The sequence below is a fragment of the Haliotis rubra genome, unplaced genomic scaffold (genome assembly GCF_003918875.1).
Source record: "Haliotis rubra isolate DU_JTF1 unplaced genomic scaffold, ASM391887v1 Scf1304, whole genome shotgun sequence".
NCBI classification, from domain to species: Eukaryota; Metazoa; Mollusca; class Gastropoda; order Lepetellida; family Haliotidae; genus Haliotis; species Haliotis rubra.
The window spans coordinates 42064-68863 of NW_025765231.1; the positions used below are offsets into that span (position 1 = coordinate 42064).

Here is a 26800-nt window from a genome sequence, read left to right on the forward strand (position 1 = left end):
GGGATACGCCTGACCAGGTAGTACACGTGAAACGTGAACACAGACTGGCTCAGCGTTCCCCGTCGAGTGTCGGTCAATGTCAAGCCACACCCTGTTGTAACGCACCACACGGCGAAGTTGAGTTGATTCTGCCAGAACTGCATCGGGTTGTTGAACCAAGCGTGGACTGCCTTGACGTTAGTCACCGAAAAGCTTATACCGGTCGAACACATCTATAAACCGGGCGCCGAAATACAGCCCATCAGCGACTACGATCTTCATGTGTGGGAAATCTATGTCCAGTTTAGGGTAAAACACTCCTGGGTTGTACATTTTTAAAGTCTTATATAATGGGTATATATACTCTAACATGTACGTAACACTTCCAGGAATAACGAGCGGCGAGTCCATTCAGTTGATACACGCGATCGATAACACGTCGGACCAACTCGAAGTCGCACTCTGCGATATCACCTACCTACCGCGATGGACTAACATCAACGTCAACAACAACAAGCTGTTCGTCAGTGGCGCCCGCAACCAGATAACTGACGGCTACTACAGCGTGTGCTCGCTAAGCGACGAGGTCTTCAAACCCTTGGGAGCCGAACTCAAGATAAACGACTCAAACGGCACAGTGGTGTTAATCAACAACGGAATAAACCCCTTGAGGCTCGGTCGACCATTGGCGAGGACACTCGGGATGCCACTGGACAAGATAAAACCAACAACTACCGTCACAGGCACGAAGTTACCCGACCTAGTACCGTACCGAGAGCTGTGCGTTCATCTAAGTCAGTTGAGCACAACGGACAACATTCAAGGTGGCCACCCTTCCACGATACTGAGAGCCGTACCAGTGAAAACGGAGAAATACAACGACGGCAGAACCGGTCGTTTTCGCCGGGTCAGTACAAGAGGTTAACTCGGGGCAACATCCCTGAGTTGATAATATCAGTGTTAGATATAAAGCATAATCCTGTGAATATAGGATACCTCAGCATAACGCTGCACATAAAATGACTAGCGCACAAGGCCCCGGAATGAGGTTGAAAAAATGCATCAATGCGGGGATCTCCGACCTCGGGGACACAGGCGGATTCGACGACCCCGGAGTGGATGGTAAACTGTACGCCTTGCAATTGAAAAACAACATTTACAAACGTGTTGAAGTCCCCTCCATCGGTAGAACCCTAGGTGACATAGTAGATGTCTCAGGAGCGGCCCTCAACACTCGGTTCGACCTAGTCCGTATTGGTGATGATAGATGGGCGGTATCCCAATCGTTCGGAGGCAAACTGTTCGACTTAGAAGATGTTGATAGCACGACCGTCGCCCGAAACAAACCATATATGCTCGTCTTCACCGACGACGACAAGTGGGTGTTGTTGCCCGCTAAAGTCGACTGGTTTCTTAACATTAGGCTTGGCTCCCCCTACGTGTTCACGGAGAACAAAGACAACTACCTAAACAAAGTCGTGAACAATGGAACCCTGCTCGTGAAGTCGAAATCGTGAAGGGGATCAAACTCCAGTGGGTGAAACGGCACCAGTATCAGGTTTGCACTGTTTACGTGCGGGTGGGTGTCGACTCCCACACCAGTCTGCAGGGGGTCACCGTGACCGTGGAAGACACGATATCACTCACCAAGATCTTCCTACCCAACAACATACACTTCATGGGGGGTGAAGTGCACCCCTGAGAAATTATCAGAAAAACAATTGGAAACTATCTCGTAATAGTATTATAGCAATGTCCAATCAGCATCGGCCCAACGCCACACTTAATGATCTAGGAGACATGGAGGGATTCGATCTGCCCGGTGAGGAAGGTGGCTCCCAGTCCTGCTCTTAAGTGACGGCGTGTACTTACGGCAGCCTCTGGCAGCCTTTAAAGAACCCGCATGGTTGATCAACATGGCCCTCACCGCACCTTACATCTCTTTAGACAAAAATGGGTTTGTCTCCGAAATTAGGAACAACGGTCTCTTGCTCGGGGTTTTCATTCCGGAGACTATTGCATATGTCAAGATAGGCACTGATCGCCTACACAACACGTTAGTTTCAGTAGGAAAAAATAGATTAAGGTTTGTCGCCCCCGATGCCCAATTGGGGCTTATGGATATATACCCACGCTCCACACTCATCAAAGAAGTCCTCTTTTTTGAAGATAGCCCCTGATAGTTCACCAGTACCACTTTTACCCGGGGTGGTAATATACTGGTGAGCCGAACACATATACCAACATTGCCGTATCATCATACAACCGGACGCCTTAACGGATCCTATAGACCCCTTAGTAAGCCTCCGTGGGGTTTATGTTAGAGCAGAGGTACCTATTAGCCTCTCACCTATTACCCAGCCTGATGGCCTGGACCTTGTAAGCTTCAAATACACTACACAAGATTTAAATAGCACACAATTAGAAAATATCTCATAAAATATATTATATGCACACAGGATGGGGCTGTACCCTGTCGTAGAAGAAGTAAGTGAGCGTATTTCCACAGCACTCACTGACAGTAAGATCTCAGAGGAGGAATTTCGTTCAATCCTCTCTGAACTCGACAAGTACCGTAAGATGAAACAAGAAATCCGGTCCAAGTATCGTAAGTCTGCTTTCAACGAAAACGAGAAAAAAAAGTACATAGAACAGGGGGTACGGAAAGCCCAGCAAGCCTTTATTACGAACAGCAAATAGATCATAGGCGATTCACATTAAACTGTTTCATTGAGGTCAATGCGACATAGTGTCAAGTACTAGTTCGTGGTCATAGCGACACTATTGTGTCACGTGGGACCGGGAAGTTAACTGGGGATTCAAAAGTAGTCTACAATGGTGGCGAGATCTAAGGGCCTGACAAAAGCTTTATTTGTGAAATAAAGCCTTACAGAGGCTTTTGTTGGACTTGATCTCGGACAATCATTGTATTAACTACTAACTTTATTTTTAATATAGAATAAATTAGTTACGATTGGGCTGAAATAGTGCCGATGTGACTTTAAATTTTAACTCACTTACTTATATGCCCGTTCAGTCACGATGACCTGTCACGATAACCCCTTCGTGTCGTTTTCATCCATGACATTTCCCCACCTTTGATCGCACGATAGCAAATACTGTTGCCCACGTAAGTAGGAGGAGGAAAAACAACACTGTGTAAACATTGGCAATGTGCGGCTGGGTCACCTCAGGGCACACTACAGACAGGGTTGTTATCTGGTGCTCTACAGGTTGGGATATAGGACGAAATGTACAGGGCTGAACTAACATACTTGCAGTGCATGTTTGGATTGTCACATGAGGCTGGAAGGGATCGGACGTGGGACAGTGAGGATATGATACAAAGTAGCACAGACTGGAATATAATGTTGAAATCTTAAAGCGTAGCTGTCTCCCTTCTAATCTACCATGGCAGAATTTTACATGAACATGGTACATTATTGAACTTGTGTAGTAAACTACGGTTGTCACGAACTCAAAGGGACACGATTTCTCGAAACAAACTTAAGTTTTTACTCAGATTTCAAACTGAGTTTGACAATTTGAAACAGTTGAATTTTCAACTCAACTGAAAAAGCCCAAACAACTTAAGTAATCTATCCACCAAACTCAAATTGTCTACCACGTTTGAGAAATCGATTTCAGGTGATTCTGGAAAATGCATTTACGTTTACTCAAATTTGAGTAAAAACTCTAACTTAAGTCAAAACTTAGACTTAAGTTTGTTTCGAGAAATCGTGGCCAGTTCAGTTCGTTATAACCGTATTTCGTTAAAGACATCTCTATTAAAATATACAGCAAGTGAACGGGGCATACAAGGCTGTTCGTTATATCCGTATTTCGTCATATGAGTGTTCGATATAAACGTAGTTTACTGTACCTCGAATTCACACACTCTGGTGCTGTTCTACTTTCATCTCATCCTCAACTGATAGTAACATTGTACCCGCTTTACCACCATCTGGCTTTTATTATCTGACAAATGGGGTAATTAATGAGCAAATGGTATACCCTCATAAAAGATTCTACATGGGGAACGATGTTTTTGGCAGTTTTGTGGCATGTCATGGCATCTTCCTTTACCGTGAAAGGGTGGTGGTTACCGTTTTCGCTCGTCACGCCGAAGACCTGGATACGATTCCCCATACGTGTACAATGTGTGAAGCCCATTTCTGGTGTCCCTCGCCGTGATATTGCTGAAATATTGCTAAAAACAGCGTAAAACTATACTCATTTACTCACTCGCTCGCTGTATATACATTTGGTGTTATGACATTTTCTATTTGTAAAAAATACTGTAATTAAAAAATGTGTATTTTAAAAAACACCCTTTAAACTTTGTATTTAAAATGGACCTGTGTATATGAGCCGACTTGGTCGCTATGGTGGCTCATTCGGGCCATCGCTTTATCTCCCTGAAGAAATCTAGGCGATATCGCGACAAAGCGATAGTGCGACACGATATTGCGATATGGCGATATATAGATCATCAAGTCGTGCAGGCAGACACAGCATTCAGTGATGTCCTTCACAATGGAATACCTTCGTAGCATGATGGTGAGGAGGATTGCCAACTCTGAGACAGGATTCCTAATGCATTTTCCACTACCCGTCGGACCCTGCTGATCCTGTAGTTGTTGATTCCCTCGTCTCTCTGGAGAGTCCTATGACCATACGGTTTCATCAAGATGGCCCTTATTCCCAAGGCATCATCTCCCAGAATAAAGCATAGCATACGCTCGTCATCTTGGGGTAAGGGGAAAGGATCAGGAAATCCCATGCTCCCGTCTCCAAGGCAATCCTTGAGCTCGCACTCGTTAAAGATCTGAGCATCAGACATACTTCCGTAAGCACCAACGTCCACCCACCCACAGAAACTTGTAATTTCCATCCACAAGGGCCATGAGGACCACAGAGTAAAAGCCCTTGTAGTTGTGGTACAATGATCCGCTCTTGGTAGGTTTCCTAATGGCCACATGTTTGCAATCTAAACTCCTACGGCATGAGGAATATTTCACCTATTTCTGAATACCTCTTTAATGGGTGCCCATTCTTCTGGAGTGGTGGGGCAGATGATAACCTCATCCATGTATTCCTCCACAATGACCTTACATACTTCTGGGATGATCAGGCTGATTGTGTTCCTTGCCACGCGGAAGCTGTACATGATGCTGGGGTACCTACCACCTGAAGCCAGGAACCTCAATGAGAGGTCTAGCCTCAAGCCTGGAGGTAGCACCTTTCTCATATATGTATCCTGCTTCTGTATTCTTGGTCCCACTTTCTGCATCAATTCATCAAACATGGCAGGCTCCATTCTATGGTAGTTGAAGAATGACTGCGTGTACTCAACTCTGAGCTCCTCCATCAGTCTTGTAATGTCCATACAGTCTCCTGCTTTCCTCTGTCAGACATGGTCTGGTCTGGAATCTCCTGGGTCTTCTCCTGTCTCTCCTTTCTTATCCTGGTCTCCTCAACATCTCTTTCAATCAGGGCTTTCTGGAGGACATTAATCTGGATAAACGCAACATGGTCCAGGTGGTCCATACTCTATGGGAGTTGGGCAGAGACTGATGAATAGTCCAGATTCAACAGGTTTTTATGCCCCATCGTGGAACATTCTAGCAGCATTCTTGATGCATTTCGGACATTCGTGTTACATTCTAAGTGCATTTGACGGACATTTGAAATATTCGAGCTGCATTCTGTTTTAATTCTTTAACATTCGATCCATATTCGGGGGTCACTTTAAGAAGGTTCTGAATGCATTCTATGTAAATTCGTACAGCATTCGAGGTACGTTCCAACTGAAATTCGAGTGCTATTCACGCAGCAATCGAACCGGCCTCGTACGGCAGTCGAAATTCATTTTAAGTATTCTTAGTGTATTCTAACGGCATTCTCATTATTCCTACTGTATTCCGATTCATTCGATCTGCATTCGTGATCTAGTACATTTGGAATGAGTACGAATCATTCGAGGCGGGTTCTAAGTGCGTTCTAAGTATTCCAACAGCATTCTTACAAAGCTTGACAAAATTGTTTATTTTGACATTCTGTCCAGAATGCGGTTCGAATTTTGAAAAAGAAATTCTGGCTGATTCTCCTTGATTCCTGTCAATTCGAAATAAGTGTGAAGGACCCTTTACTGAACTTCAACATGTACAATGTATAACACTTGGAACATTCATACACAAATAATGACGGTGCCACGTGACACTTGGTTCAACATCATGCTAGGTTGTTCCTCAAACGTTGTGAAATGTAAACAACAAAGGCTGGGGTACACGAAGCTGTCTCTCTTGTGTATATTATTTAATAAAAGTTCATGTGGGTGAATTAGACGGGATTGAGTTGTGAAATGTAAACACCAAAGGCTGGAGTACATGAAGCTGTCTCTCTTGTGGCAATTATTTAATAAAAGTTCATGTTGGTGAATTAGACGGGATTGAGTTGTGAAATGTAAACACCAAAGGCTGGAGTACATGAAGCTGTCTCTCTTGTGGCAATTATTTAATAAAAGTTCATGTGGGTGAATTAGACGGGATTGAGTTGTGAAATGTAAACACCAAAGGCTGGAGTACATGAAGCTGTATATTATTTAATAAAAGTTCATGTGGGTGAATTAGACGGGATTGAGTTGTGAAATGTAAACAACAAAGGCTGGAGTACATGAAGCTGTCTCTCTTGTGTCAATTATTTAATAAAAGTTCATGTGGGTGAATTAGACGGGATTGATTATTTATTGGTTATTGAACGGTATTAAATCATGGATTTACCTGAAGTTTAAATTGACCATCTTCGCCAGTTTACCTTATTACAAATTGTTAACCCGCCCAGAAATTCCGATTCATATGCATAAAGAAAAATATCTTTTGGAGAAGGGGCCAATTGGTGATTATGGGTGCCTAATTCTTGTGTAAATGTTTACCCCAAAATCTTACGTAGATGTTATCAATGAGGAAGTCCAGTATTTCACATATTGTTTTCACAAACTTCAAATGACATTTGCTTTCATTTTTGACAAACTGTCCTGAGTCTCTGAAGGTTGATACATATGTTGTCATGTGGGATAGTGTTTTGAATGTTTGACAAATTGTCCTGAGTCTCTGAAGGTTGATACATATGATGCCATGTGGGATAGTGTTTTGAATGTTTGACAAATTGTCCTGAGTCTCTGAAGGTTGATACATATGTTGTCATGTGGGATAGTGTTTTGAATGTTTGACAAATTGTCCTGAGTCTCTGAAGGTTGATACATATGTTGTCATGTGGGGTAGTGTTTTGAATGTTTGACAATCTGCCCTGAGTCTCTGAAGGTTGATACATATGTTGCCATGTGGGATAGTGTTTTGAATGTTTGACAAATTGTCCTGAGTCTCTGAAGGTTGATACATATGTTGTCACGTGGGATAGTGTTTTGAATGTTTGACAAATGGTCCTGAGTCTCTGAAGGTTGATACATATGTTGTCATGTGGGATAGTGTTTAGAATGTTTGACACACTGTCCTGAGTCTCTGAAGGTTGATACATATGTTGTCATGTGGGATAGTGTTTTGAATGTTTGACAAATTGTCCTGAGTCTCTGAAGGTTGATACCTATGTTGTCATGTGGGATAGTGTTTTGAATGTTTGACAAATTGTCCTGAGTCTCTGAAGGTTGATACCTATGTTGTCATGTGGGATAGTGTTTTGAATGTTTTGACAGAACTGAACTGGGTCCGTACCCATAACAACTTTCTGTGAATATAGAAGAAGTCCTTCCTTGATAGTATCAAGGATTTTGGTTAATCTTTGCGACAGGGATTTGACGGCACATTTGCTGGACCCTGCAATATCTGTCTCTTTGAATGGATTTTTATATAGCCTTGGAAACCAGAACAAAAGAGGAATGGACAATGTTTTCAGGTTTTAGAGTCAGGCTAAAAGCTCATAGTACCGATGAATGGTTTGGGCAGATTTATTCCTTGGTTAACACACTGGCTTTATATGTGTAATTTCTTGTGCACTTATGTGTATGGTTTTGCATGGATCCCGTGAATAGTTGATGATACTGTATTGCTAAATACAATGTAAGTGTGTACGAACTTCCAAAAATTGTGATCAACACGACTGCCATTCAAAGGTAAAAAGTGTAATTACTTTCAGTAGTTGAGTATTATTCATGAAAATTCACGGTTCGTGAATATAACACACTTTTGTGACTATTATGTGAAGCTGACAACTGACAATAATGATGGATGTGGGAAGACGATTGTATTGCTAGTTTTAATCGACTGAAAAAAGGTGGAGGGGCGGTGGGGTAGCCTCGCAGTTAAAGCGCTCGCTCGTCACGCCGAAGACTGGAGTCCATTTATGGTGTCCCCGCGGTGATATTGCTGGAATAGTGCTAAAAGCTGAGTAAAACTAAACCAGCCCACTCACTCACTCAAAGGGTGAAGATGATGCCACTTCATATTGATATGCCTTGACTGCTTTCTGAACAACACTTAACTACCATCACAACAACAATAACGTTTGTATATTTATTCTAATATATTGCATTTTAAGAAGAAAACTGGCGGTGTGTGGTCCTGTGCGTACAGCTCAGATCACGAATCAGTTGAAGTTAAGCAACGTCAAGCTCGGAGAGTCCTTGGATGGGTGACCGTGTTTGGCATCTTGACTCCTGAGAGTTTCTAGGACTTCAGTCCTGCCCCCCAACGAGGCACATGTGATACATGTGGTCTCAAAAATTGCCTCTGTTCACCAAGCAGAAAATGAGTACCGGTTGGCAGCTTGGGTTATCCTTGGTAATAATAATCAGATTCTGATTACAGCGTCCAGTGAGCAACTAGTCAGATAGATACTCGGCGCTATATAAATGAATTACTATTACTAAGAAGAAAATGAACGAACTGTGCAAAGTCTGTGACACACACAGTCACATCAACTAACGGCTTGTACGATAATCTGTATTGCATGAATCATCCAAAATGAAAAATAAAATAAAAATATAAAAATAATATAATATTACTCAAAGGTTTTACGTGTTGTAGAGCAGACAGAAAAGAAAGCATGCTCTATCGGGCAAACGTTGGGCCAATAGACCCAGTATAATAATGCATGTCGAGTGCTGCACTGGGGCCAACACCACGACACAACTGAAAGGTTTTGTCCCATGATAAGCATGCCTATTTGATAATAATTCAGGTTACTAGTTTCCAAATACAGATTTGACTTTTCATGACAATTGGATTTCTCAAGATGATTAGTTTCAGACAGATATATTAGCAGATGCTCCGTCTGATGTTATTATTTAAGAAACACATGTCACGATTGGGTGAGTTAAAATTAATAGTCACTTTGGAAATATTTCAGCCAAAACGTGACTAAAAAGGGTAATATCTTAATACGTTATAATGTGATATCTTAAAATCTGTCTGCGAAGGACAGTACAAGGACCAGAATGTCACAGTTGAAGATTTAATACTAGCATGTGACTTAAAAGTATATACTATTTAGGACATTACAGCATAAAAATGGGCTATAGATCGCCAGCAACTAAAGTAGATCACCATACTACACATGTCATGATATGCTGGTATCAAGAGTTCTGTTCACAAAACACACAATGATGTCTCTTGATAGGGTTTGGTTGCTGGATAGTTGTTTAACGCCGCACTCATAAATATTCCAGCCATATGACGGCGGTCTGTAAAAAATCGAATCTGGACTCGACAATCCAGTGATTGACACTATGTACGCAACTTGGATACGATGACATGCATCAACGACCCGTGTACATCTGGGTTAGAATATTGGTTTTCAGTAACCCATGCTTGTCGTAACGGGATCGGGTGGTCAGGCTCGCTGACTTGGTTGACACATGTCATCGGTTCCCAATTGCGCAGATCGATGCTCATGCTGTTGATCACTGGATTGTCTGGCCGAGACTCGATTATTTACAGACCGCCGCCATATAGCTGGAATATTGCTGAGTGCGGCGTAAAACTAAACTCACTCACTCACCACATGAATCAACCATCTCAACGAGCTTGACCTCCCAATTCCGTTGGTTGCCGTTTGCTGAAAATCAATTCTAATCTGAATCCTTTCAGGGACTGGTGGTTATCAACAGTTATCCCCAAACAATAACCGGTTTACCCGGTTGTGAGTTCTGGACATGTGATCCAGTGTGTAATGGACAAAACATGGCTGACTCTGGTGGTTATCAACTGTTATCCCCAAACAATAACCGGTTTACCCTGTCTTGGCTACGGAAGCAACTCATTAGGTATTCTGAAATGCCGCCGATGCCTGGCCCTGGGTATGTAAAGGTCAAGGTTATGAAGTATAGAACAACACCTCTTTGTAACACGGAAAGGATGCACTATAGCTAAGGGTTGATAACAAAATTGGTTAAGGAGGGTGGAGTGGGCCAGTAGACACAGTTCAAAGCTCGCCAGGTTCAATTCCGAACATAGGTATAATATGTAAAGGCAATTCTATGTTGAATTGTTTCTAAAAGCAGTCTGAACACCTACTCACTCACTCACTCAAACAAACTCTCCAGTTTCTTCTCGCCCTTTCTCTTTTCTCCTTTACTCTACCAACTCCCTCGCTCACTCACATAAAGTGATTAAAGTCGGGGAATTGCTTTCATGACGAATGGTCTTGGAGAATACGATTAACCCATGATTCCATCCAAAGAAGGCATCTGACCATCCACCGGGACAAACTTGAACCTCTGGATCATGGTGGTCAGGAAGAGGAACAACTCCATCCGGGCCATGGACTCGCCCAGACAAACTCTTCGACCTGAAATATTTCAAACATTTAGGTTTAAATCTCCCACTTGAAAGCATGTAAGGTTTAATTTGTATAGAGATATGTCATTTGTTGCTGTTTTTCCAGCGACTAAACTCACCCAGAGAGAAGGGAATGAACTCATCTCTCTTTACAACCGTGCCACTGTCGTCAAGGAAACAGTCAGGCCGGAAGTTGTCTGGATCACCCCACACATCCGGGTCTTGAAGGACTGAATCAAGCATCGCTATGATTTGGACACCTTTTGGGAACGTGTATCCCCTGAACTGGACATCGTGGGGAACGGCGTGTGGGAGAGCTACAGGCGCAATATCAGCTCGTCTCAAGACTTCCATAATGGTTGCCTCCACGTAGGGCAGCTTGGTTTTGTCCTTCATCGAGGGGCGTCTACTCTGGCCGATATTTTCCTGGATCTCTCGGAAACACCTTTCCTGTATTTCCGGATAGTGGAGTAAGTAGACCATGGTCCATCGTATTGTAGTAGCTGTTGTCTCTGTTCCGGCCACGAAGAGGTCTGCTATAACCCTTTGCAGGTTCTCCACTGAAACGAGGTACAAGAGAATCTTCATTAATACTAGTACTTCGTATGAGATATAATGATTCGTAAACAGTGTGTAAGATTAAACTGCAATGAAACATAAAACATTGGAAATATATTTTTTGATTAGGAGAGAGAAGGCCCCAATGCAAGATTATAGACTCACAGGGCAATCAGAGTACAACTAAATGTACGCAAATAAGAAAGCAAAGAGACTGATTTCTCCGCGGACTGATGTATAACCTCACTTTCATCCGGGTAGTGGGGAACCCTGATGGTTGAAGCGTTCGCTAATCACAGGGATCGATTCCCAACGTGTGTACAGAGTGTGAAGCCCATTTCTGATGTCCTCCGATGTGATATTGCTGAAATATTGCTAAAAGCGGCAAAAAACTAAACTCGCTCACTCACCCACCAACAGAGGACACCAGGAATATTTTTTATTTCATCCCATTGAGCCAGAATCAAGGGCAGCATGAAATAATGGTTCGTTAATCTATGTGAAGTGTCATTTCCCTCCGTTGCACAAGCATCCAGTGTGAGATGTGCCAGGGGTTGATGAAGTGCGCCATTTTGGCCCTACCAATTACACTCCCCGCCTAAAGACATCACCATTTACACTGTGTGAAGCCCATTTCTGGTGTCCCCTGCCCGGGTGTTGCTGGAATATTGCTAAAAGCGTCGTAAAACCATACTCACTCACTAACCATTTACACGCGAACAGCGTATATACTGTTTTGTCTTCCAATGGCCAAACGAAAGGCAAAAGGGAGTTATCAAATCAGCTATGTACAACTGCTTAAGATACGTTCGATATGCTTACAGTCTAAGGTCGTATCTTCTTGTTTCTCTTTGCGAAGTCTCATTTCCTTGATGTAGGCGTGGATGAAGTCGTCCACGTTGTCATCGTCGTGATTCTTCAAGTGTTCCTCTATCATTGGGTCAAGGAGCAGTGATTCAATTTATCCAGACATTCTGCATTGTCACTTTAAATTTGAATAGATCCCCCTGGAAAAAGCGCACAATAGGCAGCACATTCAACACTCCAGCCGCTCCAACATTGGCAACATTTTTTTCCATGGCTTTTAAAAATGTAATAAAAAGGGGGTCAGAAAATTCAAACCGTTTGCCGAATACAGTGGAGCAGATGACATTGGATACTGCGTTGTGCACCAGGCGTTTGCAGTCAAAGCTTTGCCTTCGTTCTGCCTCGAGGGCCTCGATAAACTGTGAGATTTCCTCGTGTATTTTGTCCTCCATGATATTCCTGCCTGCTCCGAACTCTCCTGAGGGTGTTGAGGGCGAATCGTCTTTGTTCGCGCCAGAGCTCTCCAGATGTTCCAGCAACACCTGTATACAAAGATGATAAAATTGACTTATTTGAACACACGTTGCAAATGGAAAACATGACATAAACATAAAACCACAAAGGTTGGCCGGCACAGAAGAGAGAGTCTGGTTTTCAAGAACATGAATGTTAATATCGTAATCAACTGTAAATTCTAATTTCTCATTCTTTTACCAAGCTATTTGAATGTACGCTCTTACTTTTAAGTTGGTTGGTTTGTTATTTTACGCCGCACTCAGCAATATTCCAGCTGGCGATGGTGTGTAAATAATCGAGTCTAGACCAGGCAATCCAGTGATCAACATCATGAGCATCGACCTACGCAAATGGGATAACTTCTTCCTTTTGAGAAAGTATGGTAAAGTGGTTTCTTGTGGTATGAGTGCTGATGCATGTTTGATTAAGTGATGCCTACTTATATATATGTATCGGTATGAGAGGTGCATTTCAGCTTGACTTGAAGTGAGGGGAATTCAGTAGGAAACTAAACTAATGTACAAAACTAGAACAGCATCGGAGGCACCTGAGTAAATTAAGAAATTTAGTGAGACGGACGTGAGATGATTTGGGTGGTGAAGCTGATTTCAAGAGCACCACGATGACCACACCTCCGTCAATTAGAGTTCGGTACTCTCATTTCCAGTTTATGACATTTCTTATCAAAGGTCTAAGATACATAGCGCTCACGGGTAAGAGTTCGACCCGTATCCCCCCCTTGAAATATGTTCAATTTATTTGGATTATTTCGGGTGTTTAGGGTTAGGTTTAGGTTTAGGGTTAGTATTAGGGTTAGGCTTAATTGTTTTTACCTTAGGCATAGAATGACGCGATTGCGCCTCAAACCAATAAAATATACACCTGTTTGGTGTTTGGCATTCTCTTCCCACAGAGGCTACTTGTCATATCTTCCTACGAACCTGTTCTAATACGGCCATATTTCCCGGTTCTCGTAAAATCCCCTAGCGGCAAACAAATCGCAACACGAATTATCTCCCTTTTATCTATCCAATCAGAACACGTGTAAAGTTACATCGACTTAGAGCCAACTTGACTAATGCAAGTAACAGTGGGGCCACAAATATCCCTCTTCTCTGTCGGGGACTTGTGTTGACGTGACACACAAGACATTAAATGGCAAGCTTGTCCGTTGTCAACGAGGGCAATGGAGACGCCATTGCTCTGGCATTACATGAGTTCTGTCTAGAAGAAACGTTTGCGCATCGGGCAGGGGAAGAGGTTCTAGTTTTCCCGAAGCATACGGAAATTACCGAGGCCTTGCGAATGATCACTTTTGAAACAACGTCGCTGATTGCACCACTAAATCTGATTGCAACCAATCACGAATCCTGAACACTCGAAACCATTAGAACAGAGGTGCGTAGGAAGATATGACAAATAACCTCTGTGGGAAAAGACTGGGTGTGTGGGAATTATCTAAAAAAAACAACTCACAGAGTAAATCTTTTGAAAAGTGTTCTGATTGTGACTACCAAGTCGCAATCAGTTTGTACGTGTCGCTAAAACAGCACATACATCCTATACACTGATGTGCGTCTAAAATCATTAAAATGGTGATTCTGTTGAATCCAACGTGCATGTCATATTCAAGTATGGAACACAGTTGACTGAGAGTGTTAGTGGTATACAGTGTGCGAAATAGCCACTGGCCCGCTAGCCAATGGCTAGTAAATCTCCAGTCGAGCCAGTAAATCTCCACAGTCACTGGCCCGACTGGATAGTGAACTTTCATGGGGTCATTTTGTAAATATATCTCTCTCTCCGACTTGTTAAGTTATAATACACTTTTAAATCATGCAAGATTATGGCCTGCAGGAGTGGAAATAATCCATTGCCCGACGCCCAAGTCCAGTGTTTTTTTTCTGTCGGGCAAGCAAATGTACCGGTGTCCAGTGACTTTCCAATGTTAATTATGCTGTTTATTTAAAGAATCAACAAGAAAATCGGTCAGTATAGTGGAAAAATTATTAGGGCAAGTGATTTTACATGTGCCACTGTACCGGAGTTCACGAACAATTTTAAAGTTAATTCCACCCCTGGCCTGATAAAAATGTTCATCATAGTAACAACTTAATGATGAATAATGATGATATTGCCGACAATATCTCGTCTATTTTTGTAATCTTTTGTTTAGCTTCTACATTCAAATTTCGGGTTAGTGAATTATTTTGTGGGCTAGTAACTTTCAGGCATATCTAGCCTGACTCGCTAGCAAAATTTGGAAACTATTTCGCACACTGGTGGTATACCCATTAAAAAGCAAAAAGCGGATCAAGAAGGCGCCTTTGGAATGTCGCATAATGGGGCTTCGAATAGCCATAATGCCAGAACATTCAGATGTATAAGAAGGCAGACCAACATCGACTAATGAGACGCGTCAATCGGACTGGCTAGACATCTGACAGTTCCAGAGGTAGAAGACCGAGAGTGACCACCCAGCAACATGACCATCACCTGCGCATTTTCCAACCTATGGGGCGGTCGGGTAGCCTTGTGGTTAAAGCGTTTAAGCCCATTTCTGGTGTCCCCCGCCGTGATATATTTCCGGAATATTGCCAAAAGCGGCGTAAAACTACATTCAGTCACTCACTCATCCAATCTGCGTAATCAGTGACGTCATCAGCAGCAACACCGCATCAGCAGGATCACAGTGATGAGACGACTGCATGATGTGGGCATCCGGGATGTGATGAACACGTCAACGTCGACCGAATCGTTGGGGAGGAACGTGAGGCGCTGACAACGTTGCATTTATTTATGATATCTGTGGTGTTTCAGCAACACATACACAGCATTGTACTTGTAAGTGACAATCAAGGCAGTTTTCAAAATATTCATGACCGTCTTCTTTGGCAAGTATGGGAACATTATGTTGCCTTAACAACGGTGGAAAATTAATATGGGACAAGGCACAGTTGATCTGATGTGTTGAACAACAGGTGAAAATGTGAACACAGGTGAGAATATAATATGGAACAAAGTTGATGTGGTGTAAACCAACACAGGTGGGTATATGATGTGGGGCAAGGAAGGTGCTGATCCCCTGTATGAAGCAACACAGGTAGGAATTCAATGTATGGCAACTCACCTGCAGATGTTTGAAGCATCACGGGTGGGAATCCAATGTATTGCAACTCACCTGCAGATGTTTGAGGTAACACAGGTGGGAATCCAAAGTATGGCAACTCACCTGCAGATGTTTGAAGCATCGCGGGTGGGAATCCAATGTATTGCAACTCACCTGCAGATGTTTGAAGTAACACAGGTGGGAATCCAATGTATGGCAACTCACCTGCAGATGTTTGAAGCAAAACAGGTGGGAATCCAAAGTATGGTAACTCACCTGCAGATGTTTGAAGCAACACAGGTGGGAATCCAATGTATTGCAACTCACCTGTATATGTTTGAAGCAACACAGGTGGGAATCCAATGTATGGCAACTCACCTGCAGATGTTTGAAGCAACACAGGTGGGAATCCAATGTATGGCAACTCACCTGCAGATGTTTGAAGCAACACAGGTGCGGATCCAAAGTAGGGCAACTCACCTGCAGATGTTTGAAGCAACACAGGTGGGATCCAATGTATGGCAACTCACCTGTATAGGTTTGAAGCAACACAGGTGGGAATCCAAAGTATTGCAACTCACCTGCAGATGTTTGAAGCAACACAGGTGGGAATCCAATGTATGGCAACTCACCTGTATATGTTTGAAGCAACACAGGTGAGAATATGATGTGGGTCAACGGACGTGCTGATATGATAAACGGAAAAACAGAGGATAATGTGATATGGGGCAACGCAAATACTCAGGTGGTGTGTGAATATGCAGGTGAGAATGTGATATGGGGCAACGCACATGCTCAGGTTGTGTGAACATGCAGGTGAGAATGTGATAAGGGGCAACGCACGTGCTCAGGTGGTGTGTGAAAATGCAGGTGAGAATGTGATATGGGGCAACACACGTACTGATAACGCTGTTGGAAATACAGGTGGGGGATGTGATTTGGAACAAAGGTGAAGATAGAAAGCGAGACACCTACCTTTTCCTCTCGCAATGAAGTCATTTAGTGTGGTGTGAGGCCTCTCAGAAAAGACGTCAGCGTTCTTGACAATGGCTTCTTTCAGAGTGCTGTAGCCGTTGAGGACGATGAGTGGTTTGTTGAACAGGTACACACTGAAGATGTCCCCATATTTTTGCCTGAGTTTTTTAAACGTGACCCTGGGATCGAAACCCATAGAGAGGGCATTCCCAAAAAACCGGAGGAGAGGGGGGCCGGGAGGGAGCCCTGAGGGTCGCCGCGTTAACAGCCATAACAAAACTAGCACGGCCACACACAGCAACACGGTTGTAGGACTGAAGGCGAATATATCCACCATTGTTTGCTACTGTCCACTTCTCGACCCACGATGTGTTTATAAGTGAACACTATAATACACTGCCTGATGCAACTACATGCAGTAATTCAGTGACTTGGAGCGAACGCTTCACTGCAGTTTTGCTAAGGGCAGTATGTGGGTCACCTCCGATTGAGTTGACAAGCAATTATCAAAGGCGGGTGTCCCATATATTGCGCTATCCAAGCCTATTTTTCCCTTTCGTATTGGTCAAGGTACATGTTTTTAGATAAACCTGCAAACTGCTTTAGGGGCTAAGCAGGCTCACTCGTTACAAGTCAGCTTTGAAAATGAGGTCATTCATTTCCGCTATGGTCGAATTTAATCGTTTTCAGAATCGTCTTTCTGGGATCTCTGGGTGAACGAATACACCTTGTTAGTGTGTTTAGACAATTGTTGATGTAATGTGATATTGTGTCAACCCGATCGAAGTTTTCCTGTTCAGTTTACGTCTACTTATATATGTTTGTGTGCTGCTATAGCCATCCAAACCCACCCCAATGAAAACGTCGTTTGAGAGTTGTTCCAGCATTCCGGCCCTTTGACGAATTTCCGTGTGGTACGTACGTCAAACTGAACGTGTCACTGTGGGTGTTAAGAGTTTACGGTGTATATGCATTATGCAACTGCATGCTGAGTGACACAGCAGATGGAACTTGATAAAGTACTATAAAGCACCTTGGGCATCCATCTGAAATTGCTTCGGCAATGGGAGCCGGGCCAATTTACACTTGTCAGAGTGGTAAACAAAGTACGTAATCTTGACTAGCAGTTGTCAGGCTGCCAATTTTGCGCTGGCTGAGTGGGTTATATCGCTGATTAAGTGCCTTACTATGAGGTCGTGAGTTCGAATTTCGGATGGATCTAACGCCCAAAATGTACTAGACTTTGTACTTTACTGAGAAAATGTAGTCCCAAACATGATATATGTTGCATCCCTCTTCTGCAAAAAGTGATTCAGCATTTTAATGCGTCCTTTACATTCTCAAAAGCAGGTGCCCAAACTATTACCGAACATTGGTTGTTTGTCGGTGTTACAGTTGGTGTAATTTATCATTTACGTTTGCTTGTAGATAGAACTTTCAACATTCTAGTGAGTTTGTGAATCGTATAAAACAGACTTGCTCTATATTCACTGTTAACGACTGGATCCTAGTGATTTTGCAGTAAACGATCCACTTACTTCATACAAATCATGAGCCTCATGAACTGTCTAAGGAAAACATGTTTCCAACAGCACAGTATTTTTATTGAATCACAAAAGACGCAGTAAAATCCAAATGATATACATAAGAAACATGGTGTCGTCGTCAGCACAATCACTGTATCCCCATTCACCATTGCAGAGATGTTAGCACAAACAATAATGGATTTCGAGATCATGCAAGAGTAATTAGCAGCGGCCATAAATATTGTTTTCACATTGTTAACTGCTGAGGCAGCTATGCCCAATATCAGATTCGAACTTGTGGAAAGAGAAGTATCATCAGTGGTGGAAATAAGTGTGGCAACTTCCAGTTTCATTGGTTTTCTGGATTCTTTACGACGATTTATACGACGGACGGCGGACACAGAGGCCTGAGTGTGAAGTCCTTGGGCTTTCAGTGACATGGCTTGACAAAAACTTTCTATCTCTCTGGATTACCGTATGTGTTGGGATCATGCATTGTTAAAACAGACAATACCTAGCTGGATAGTTGCTCAATTCTGCCTTAACACTACCCACTCACTCGCATAGAGTGATTAAACTCTGGGAATGGCTTTCATGACGAATGGTCTTGGAGAATTGGTTATGCCCATCGTTCCATCCAAAGAAGGCATCTGGCCATCCACCGGAATGAACTTGAACCTCTGGATCATGGTGGTCAAGAAAAGGAATAACTCCATCCGAGCCATGGCCTCACCCAGACAAACCCTTCGACCTGAAATATTTCAAATCTTCGGTTGTAAATAGCCTACATGCATTGTGTCAGGAAATACAAGCCTTATGCGTATCAATATGTTTAGTAGTAATTGAGTGAGTTTAGTTTTATGCCGCACTCAGCAATATTCCAGCTATATGGCGGCGGTCTGTAAATAATCGAGTCTGGACCAGACAATCCAGTGAGCAACAGCATGAACATCGATCTACGCAATTGGGAACCGATGACATGTGTCCACTAAGTCAGCGAGCTTGACCACCCGATCTCGTTAGTTGCCTTTTACGACAAGCATGGGTTACTGAGGATCAATTCTAACCCGGACCTTCACCGGACCCGAGTCCAATATCTTTAGTAAATATAATCTTGGTGTTGTTCCTTTTACTCGAAAGTGCATGTTTATTTGTAAAGACAGCTAAAATAATGTACAATTCATTAAAACAAGAATGATATTTGGTGTTATGTGTATGTATTAGGCCAACATAGATTAGAGTTCTAAATAGACATATTTCGATTAACACATTTTCAGACTAACGAATAACTGATATGTCATATGTTTGGAAGTTTCCTTACTCGACAGGTTGAACAACTAAATTTAAGATACAACCATTTGTAATCGTTTGTAAAAACACTTCAATGTTGAATTCGTTTATAAAGATTGACCATATATTGCTGCTTCTCCAGCGACTTAACTTACCCAGAGAGAAGGGAATGAACTCATCTTTCTTTACAATCTTGCCACTGGCGTCAAGGAAACGGTCAGGCCGAAAGTTGTCTGGATCACCCCACACATCCGGGTCTTGTAGGACGGAATCAAGCATCGCTATGACTTGTACGCCTTTTGGGAACGTGTAGCCCCTGAACTGGACATCGTGGGGAACGGTATGTGGGAGAGCTGTAGGGGCGATATCAGCTCGTCTCAAGACTTCCATAATGGTTGCTTCCATGTAGGGCAGGCTGGTTTTGTCCTTCATGGAGGGCAATCTGCTCTGGCCGATATTTTCCTGGATCTCTCGGAAACACCTTTCCTGTATTTCCGGATTGTTGAGTAAGTAGATCATGGTCCATCGTATGGTAGTAGCAGTGGTTTCCGTTCCGGCCACGAAGAGGTCTGCTATAACCTTTTTCAGGTTCTCGCTGAAACAAGGTCCGACGGAAGCCTTTTGTTGAAATAAAATGATTCGAAAACACTGTGTAAATTAAACTGCAATGAAACTAAATGCATGTGCATACGAAAGTAAGGTCACGGAGACGGTTTCTTCTCTCTTCTATCCGGACAGATATATACCCTCAGAGTTTACTACTGTGTCAATTCCATCTTATTGAAAAAACCGAAGGCCGAATCAGTGAATGAGTGAGTACACATCGGCAGTATTTCAGCCATATCGAAGGTCGAATCAAATAGGGTTTGTTGATCTATGTGAAGTGATGTTCTCCTTTCTTGTACATGGACACGGTGATTAACCCAGGCATCGCATCATTTTCACCTTTCTTCCACTATATGCAGACACGCAGTTCTCAAAGATATCATCTGTAACACACGAACTACATATATTCTGTTTTTCACCCAAAGGGCGAAACAAAAGGCAAAATGGAGTTAGAAAATCATACAACTATTTAACTTGGTTTAGTATGCTTACAGTCTAAGGTCGTGTCCTCTTGTTTCGCTTTGCGAAGTCTCATTTCCTTGATGTAGGCGTGGATGAAGTCGTCCACGTTGTCATCGTCGTGATTCTTCAAGTGTTCCTCTGTCATAGGGTCTATGAGCAGTGATTCGATTTTCTCGACATTCTGCATTGTCTTCTTAAATTTGAATAGATCTCCTGGCAGAAAGCGCACAATAGGCAGCACATTCAACACTCCAGCCGCACCAACATTGGCAACATTTTCGTCCATGGCTTTTAAAAATGTAATAAAAAGCGGGTCAGTATATTCAAATCGTTTGCCGAATACAGTGGAGCAGATGACATTGGACACTGCGTTGCACACCAGGCGTTTGCAGTCAAAGCCTTGCCCTCCTTCTGCCTCAAAGGCCTCGATAAACTGTGAGATTTCCTCGTGTATTTTATCCTCCAAAATACTTCCGCCCGCATCATCAGCAAGACTTCTAAACGTTCCCATATAACACCAGTGTTGAAAGAACTGCATTGGCTACCAGTTAGGGCCAGAATTGACTTTAAGATCCTCTGTCTGACGTACAAGTGCCTCCATGGTTTGGCTCCCCCCTACTTGTCTGAACTCCTACATCCGTATGTCCCCGCACGCAACTTGCGCTCAAACACACAAAACCGACTGGTCATCCCATCCTACAAACTGACATCCTTCGGACACCGATCGTTCTCTTACTCCGCGCCTGTGCTCTGGAACTCTCTCCCATGTGCCCTTAAAAGCTCTGCCACAATTGACATTTTTAAGTCCAGACTTAAAACCCACCTTTTCTCAGTATACTATGTATAACTTCATCTGTAAATACTCCAGTGTAAATATTCTGTAGCGCTTTGAGCATGCCTTAGGGTGTGGAAGGGGCGCATTATAAATATGCATTTATTATTATTATTATTATTATTCAACACTCCAGCCGCACCAACATTGGCAACATTTTCGTCCATGGCTTTTAAAAATGTAATAAAAAAGCGGGTCAGTATATTCAAATCGTTTGCCGAATACAGTGGAGCAGATGACATTGGACACTGCGTTGCACACCAGGCGTTTGCAGTCAAAGCCTTGCCCTCCTTCTGCCTCAAAGGCCTCGATAAACTGTGAGATTTCCTCGTGTATTTTATCCTCCATGATGTTCCTGCCTGCTCCAAACTCCCTGAGAGTGTTGAGGGCGAAGCGTCTTTGCTCGCGCCAGAGCTCTCCAGATGTTGCAACAACACCTGTATACAAAGATGATAAAATTGACTTATTTGAACACACGTTGCAAATGGAAAACATGACATAAACATAATACCACAAAGGTTGGCCGGTACAGAAGAGAGAGTCTGGTTTTCAAGAACATGAATGTTAATATCGTAATCAACTGTAAATTTTAATTTCTCATTCTTTTACCAAGCTATTTGAATGTACGCTCTTAGTTTTAAGTTGGTTGGTTTGTTGTTTTACGCCGCACTCAGCAACATTCCAGCTGGCGATGGTGTGTAAATAATCGAGTCTGGACCAGGCAATCCAGTGATCAACATCATGAGCATCGACCTACGCAAATGGGATAACTTCTTCCTTTTGAGAAAGTATGGTAAAGTGGTTTCTTATGGCATGAATGCTGATGTATGTCTGATCAGGTGGTGTCTACTTACATTTGATATATATTAAGCAGCAAAAGAAACGTCAGTTTGGAATTTTCCTTCGCAGAAACGGATAACTGTAAACTCATTTAATGTTTTGATTGCATACTTTTGACAACATCTCCAACTTTATCTGAGCATAGACATTCCTTCCAAACTCAGAATGGAACCCAGGAAATGGTGTCAAAAACGCAACCTGATCTCGGAGTGGTAACGGTGTTCTCCATGTTTTTCATGCAACTCCTGCTGCACGTGCTGTTCACAAGGACCAGCCCTATAACATGCACCCCAAACCTTGTTGAAACATTCACATTACAACGTCAGCAGGATGCCGCAACTCACGACAGCTGAGAGGAACCAGGCGCTAGGAAGGCTTGAAGCTGGCCACACTGCACAAGCCGTTGCCAATCACTTCCAGGTCAACGTTCGGACCATCTACAGGCTGCAGCAACAACCAAGCTCTCTGACCCCACGTCATACCACATTTCGTACGTCACCGGAACAACATTTTCCAGCATGATAACGTCCGGGCCCATACTGCTAGAGCTACACGGGACTTCCTACAGCAGAACGGGTCCACATTATGCAGTGGCCAGCCCTTAGTCCTGATTTAAACCCAAAAGAACATCTTTGGGATGAAATTCAGAGGAGACTGAATAATGTCATACCAAGGCCGAACACAGCCGATTTATTGTGCCAGGCCTTTCTCAGAGTGTGGTTCCAGGTGCCAATGGCCTTCATCAATCGATTGGTGTACTCCATGCATCGACTCTGTGCTGCAGTTATTGCCGCTCATGGTGGTCACACTAGACACTGAAGTCAAGAGTCTGAATGGAATGCAAACATTCACCTAATGTCCTGAAATTATGCTGAGTTATTCATTGATGTGTCAAAATATTGTACGCAAAATATGTTTTTGATCTGCTTATAATGTCAATTTCAGATCGATGCTCATACTGTTGATCACTGGATTGTCTGTTCCAGACTCGATTATTTACAGGCCGCCGCCATATAGCTGGAATATTGCAGAGTGCACCGTAAAATTAAACTCACTCACTCACCCCATGTGTCGGCATGGGTTTGACTTAAAGCTGCACTGAGTAGCGGCCCTATGTGTTAATGGTCATGAAAGTACAAAGTGCGCGCGCACGCGCACACACATAAAAACTTATAAACTTAACTCACTCACTACAAGGAGCCTAAGTTAATGATAACAATTGTAAGAAAAAGATTGGTATGTTTTTCATGAAAAATACATGTTATATGTTCAGTTTATGTGTCAAGTTTTTCATGTAGATTCCAGTCCGTTTTTGTTGCTGAGATTTCAAATGAGATAAAATATTTACCAGTTACAGTCATTTGATACATGTACATGCAGACGTTCTTATGTTCTTGTCTCGGTGTGTCAAAGGGAAGTAACTCTATACTACTGTGGTGGTGTACATATAATGGTTCGTTTCAGTAGTCCGTACGTTTCACTATCCGAAAGTTTTTGATGAAAAACGGAAGTGTTTGGATTAACGTGGCCTGACTGTATACTATAAATATTTGTTAGGGTTCACTCAATTCTGCTCACATGATAATATGTAATTGCCAGCAAAAGTTAAAAGAGAACAGACTTATCCTTCAATCACGTTTTGAAATTGTTTTAAAATTAATAGCACAAAAAATATGAATGGTATTATATGTTCCTAATCTATCATTCTGGATTATGTTTATTCAAGTTCTTTTAAATCTTGATACAGAATTTCCCATTTATCAACAAGGTGCGTAGTTTTACACGACCGCAGTGCATATAGTTCTTTGGGCTAATTATGGGAGCAGAATCACCTCGGTCCTCCTCCTCATCTCTTTTAACTGTAGCTTTTAGCTATCTTTTTTATCCTTTATCTATTAGGTTAACAATAGCCTCATCTAGCCTCCTTTCCATTCTGCTACTACAATTTATTTTTAAACAATGGGGAGATAACTCTCATTTACTCGTTTCAAGTGCGCTGGAGTGTCCAAAGTCCAGTTCAAACCTCATTTCATAACTTTTTATCAATTTAAATTTTTATTATTTACTATTTTTTACACTTCAGTTGTATATTTTGCAAGATTTTATTCCTTTTTCTGACTTATTTTCAGATAGAAAAAAGTAATTGAAAAATATCATTTTTCATAATATTTGCCCCCCAAAACCCCACTTAGTATCAACATCCAAGGGAGAACTTTTTATATATTGTTTACATAACTATTGTAAACGATTTAAACACAAAACCATTTTTGTACCAATTTTTTTTTTAGGTTCAGTGATTTTTTCCACTAATTGTACTGGACTAATTGGTATAACAGTGATGTAAGAGTTTCCAAGCATTACCTCCAATACCAAGTTCATGAAGTTTATAGAATAAACCATCGTGCCAAATTCTGTCGAACGCTTTTGCGTTGTCGAGAAAGGCTGTAAAGACAGGGGAATCTCTATGGTTATAGTACTGTATACTCTCCATGAGAGTAAACACAGACATTATGGCTCCATGCTCTTTTCGAAATCCACATTGTAACTTATCAGGAAAGTCCGGATTTGATTTAAGCAATTTATTTCCAATTCGCTTGAGCAAGAGCTTTTCAAATAGTTTACCGAGGCAAGGTGTTAGTGTGATACTCATAGTGTGATATGGGACAACGGACGTGCTGATGTGGTGTGAACCAACACAGGTGGGTAAATGATGTGGGGCAACGCAGGTGCTGATCCGGTATGAAGCAGCACAAGTGGAAATCCAATGTATGGCAACTAACCTGCAGATGATTGAAGCAACACAGGTGGAAATCCAATGCATGGCAACTCACCTGCAGATGTTTTAAGCAACACAGGTGGGAATCCAATGTATGGCAACTCACCTGCAGATGTTTGAGGCAACACAGGTGGGAATCCAATGTATGGCAACTCACCTGCAGATGTTTGAAGCACCACAGGTGGGAATCCAATGTATGGCAACTCACCTGCAGATGTTTGAAGCAACACAGGTGGGAATCCAATGTATGGCAACTCACCTGCAGATGATTGAAGCAACACAGGTGGAAATCCAATGTATGGCAACTCACCTGCAGATGTTTGAGGCAACACAGGTGGGAATCCAATGTCTTGCAACTCACCTGCAGATGTTTGAAGCAACACAGGTGGAAATCCAATGTATGGCAACTCACCTGCAGATGTTTGAAGCAACACAGGTGGGAATCCAATGTATGGCAACTCACCTACAGATGATTGAAGCAACACAGGTGGAAATCCAATGTATGGCAACTCACCTGCAGATTTTTGAAGCAACACAGGTGGTAATCCAATGTATGGCAACTCACCTGCAGATGTTTGAGGCAACATAGGTGGGAATCCAATGTATGGCAACTCACCTACAGATGATTGAAGCAACACAGGTGGAAATCCAATGTATGGCAACTCACCTGCAGATTTTTGAGGCAACACAGATGGGAATCCAATGTATGGCAACTAACCTGCAGATGTTTGAAGCAACACAGGTGGGAATCCAATGTATGGCAACTCACCTGCAGATGTTTGAAGCAACACAGATGGGAATCCAATGTATGGCAACTCACCTGCAGATGTTTGAAGCAACACAGGTGAGAATGTGATATGGGGCAACGCACGTGCTCAGGTGGTGTGTGAAAATGCAGGTGAGAATGTGATATGGGGCAACGCACGTCCAGTTCACGCTTTTGGAAATACAGGTGGGTGATGTGATTTGGAACACAGGTGAAGATCATAGAGGGTTCATACTGTACTGTACGAAATCACGACACCTACCTTTTCCTCTTGCAATGAAGTCATTTAGTGTGGTGTGAGGCCTCTCAGAAAATACGTCGGCGTTCTTGACAATGGCTTCTTTCAGGGTGCTGTAACCGTTGAGGACGATGAGTGGTTTGTTGAACAGGTACACACTGAAGATGTCGCCATATCGTTGCCTGAGTCTTCTAAATGTGATCCGGGGATCGGAGCTCATGGAGAGGACATTCCCCAAAAACGGGAGGAGAGGGGGTCCGGGAGGGAGCCCTGAGGGTCGCCGCGTTAACAGCCATAACAAAACTAGCACGGCCACACACAACAACACAGTTGTAGGACTGAAGGCGAATATATCCACCATTGTCTGCTACTGTCCACTTCTCGACCCACGATGTGTTTATAAGTGTACACTATAATACACTGCCTGATGCAACTACATACAGTAATTCAGTCGATAGATTGAATCAACCCAAGAGCGTGACTTGGAGTGAACGCGACACTGCAGTTTTGCTAAGGGCAGTATGTGGGTTACCTCCGATTGAGTTGACAAGCAGCTATCAAAGGCGGGTGTCCCATATATTGCGCTATCCAAGCTTGTTTTTCCCTTTCGTATTGGTCGAGGTACATGTATTTAGATAAACCTGCAAACTGCTTTAGGGGCTAAGCAGGCTCACTCGTTACAAGTCAGCTTTGAAAATGAGGTCATTCATTTCCGCTATGGTCGAAT

The 26800-nt window shown here is 42.7% G+C and overlaps 3 protein-coding genes across 3 annotated transcripts; all 3 read right to left on the bottom strand.

Moving 5' to 3' along the window:
• Positions 1-10103: 10103 nt before the first annotated feature.
• On the bottom strand, positions 10104-12312 carry LOC124267340 (cytochrome P450 2U1-like). The gene is made up of 3 exons (XM_046702255.1): positions 12153-12312; positions 10892-11332; positions 10104-10782 (listed from the first exon to the last, which is right to left on the bottom strand). Exons 1-3 carry the CDS (start codon positions 12265-12267, stop codon positions 10652-10654), a joined length of 687 nt encoding a protein of 228 aa, XP_046558211.1. The 5' UTR covers positions 12268-12312; the 3' UTR covers positions 10104-10651.
• LOC124267347 (cytochrome P450 2B5-like) lies at positions 12287-17074 on the bottom strand. The gene is made up of 3 exons (XM_046702261.1): positions 16738-17074; positions 16243-16292; positions 12287-12679 (listed from the first exon to the last, which is right to left on the bottom strand). The coding sequence occupies exons 1-3, from the start codon at positions 17072-17074 to the stop codon at positions 12287-12289; spliced, it is 780 nt and encodes a 259-aa protein (XP_046558217.1).
• A 1709-nt stretch (positions 17075-18783) lies between these two features.
• On the bottom strand, positions 18784-26527 carry LOC124267348 (cytochrome P450 2J1-like). Its single transcript, XM_046702262.1, has 6 exons — positions 26098-26527; positions 21596-21890; positions 20652-21091; positions 20499-20542; positions 19709-20171; positions 18784-19014 (listed from the first exon to the last, which is right to left on the bottom strand). Exons 1-6 carry the CDS (start codon positions 26432-26434, stop codon positions 18836-18838), a joined length of 1758 nt encoding a protein of 585 aa, XP_046558218.1. The 5' UTR covers positions 26435-26527; the 3' UTR covers positions 18784-18835.
• Positions 26528-26800: the final 273 nt, after the last annotated feature.

Excerpts from the sequence above, each read along its gene's own strand:
- LOC124267340 (XM_046702255.1), bottom strand. The coding sequence starts at position 12,267 with ATGATAGAGGAACACTTGAAGAATCACGACGATGACAACGTGGACGAC. Across the intron at positions 11,333-12,152 it reads AGAAGATACGACCTTAGACT|TGGAGAACCTGCAAAGGGTT; the intron begins GTAAGCATATCG and ends ACCTCGTTTCAG. Across the intron at positions 10,783-10,891 it reads GTTCATTCCCTTCTCTCTGG|GTCGAAGAGTTTGTCTGGGC; the intron begins GTGAGTTTAGTC and ends GAAATATTTCAG.
- LOC124267347 (XM_046702261.1), bottom strand. The coding sequence starts at position 17,074 with ATGGTGGATATATTCGCCTTCAGTCCTACAACCGTGTTGCTGTGTGTG. Across the intron at positions 16,293-16,737 it reads CTTCATTGCGAGAGGAAAAG|GTGAGTTGCCATACATTGGA; the intron begins GTAGGTGTCTCG and ends AAACCTATACAG. Across the intron at positions 12,680-16,242 it reads GTTGCTTCAAACATCTGCAG|GTGTTGCTGGAACATCTGGA; the intron begins GTGAGTTGCCCT and ends CTTTGTATACAG.
- LOC124267348 (XM_046702262.1), bottom strand. The coding sequence starts at position 26,434 with ATGGTGGATATATTCGCCTTCAGTCCTACAACTGTGTTGTTGTGTGTG. Across the intron at positions 21,092-21,595 it reads CGAAAATGTTGCCAATGTTG|TATTTTGGAGGATAAAATAC; the intron begins GTGCGGCTGGAG and ends TGCGGGCGGAAG. Across the intron at positions 19,015-19,708 it reads GTTCATTCCCTTCTCTCTGG|GTCGAAGGGTTTGTCTGGGT; the intron begins GTAAGTTAAGTC and ends GAAATATTTCAG.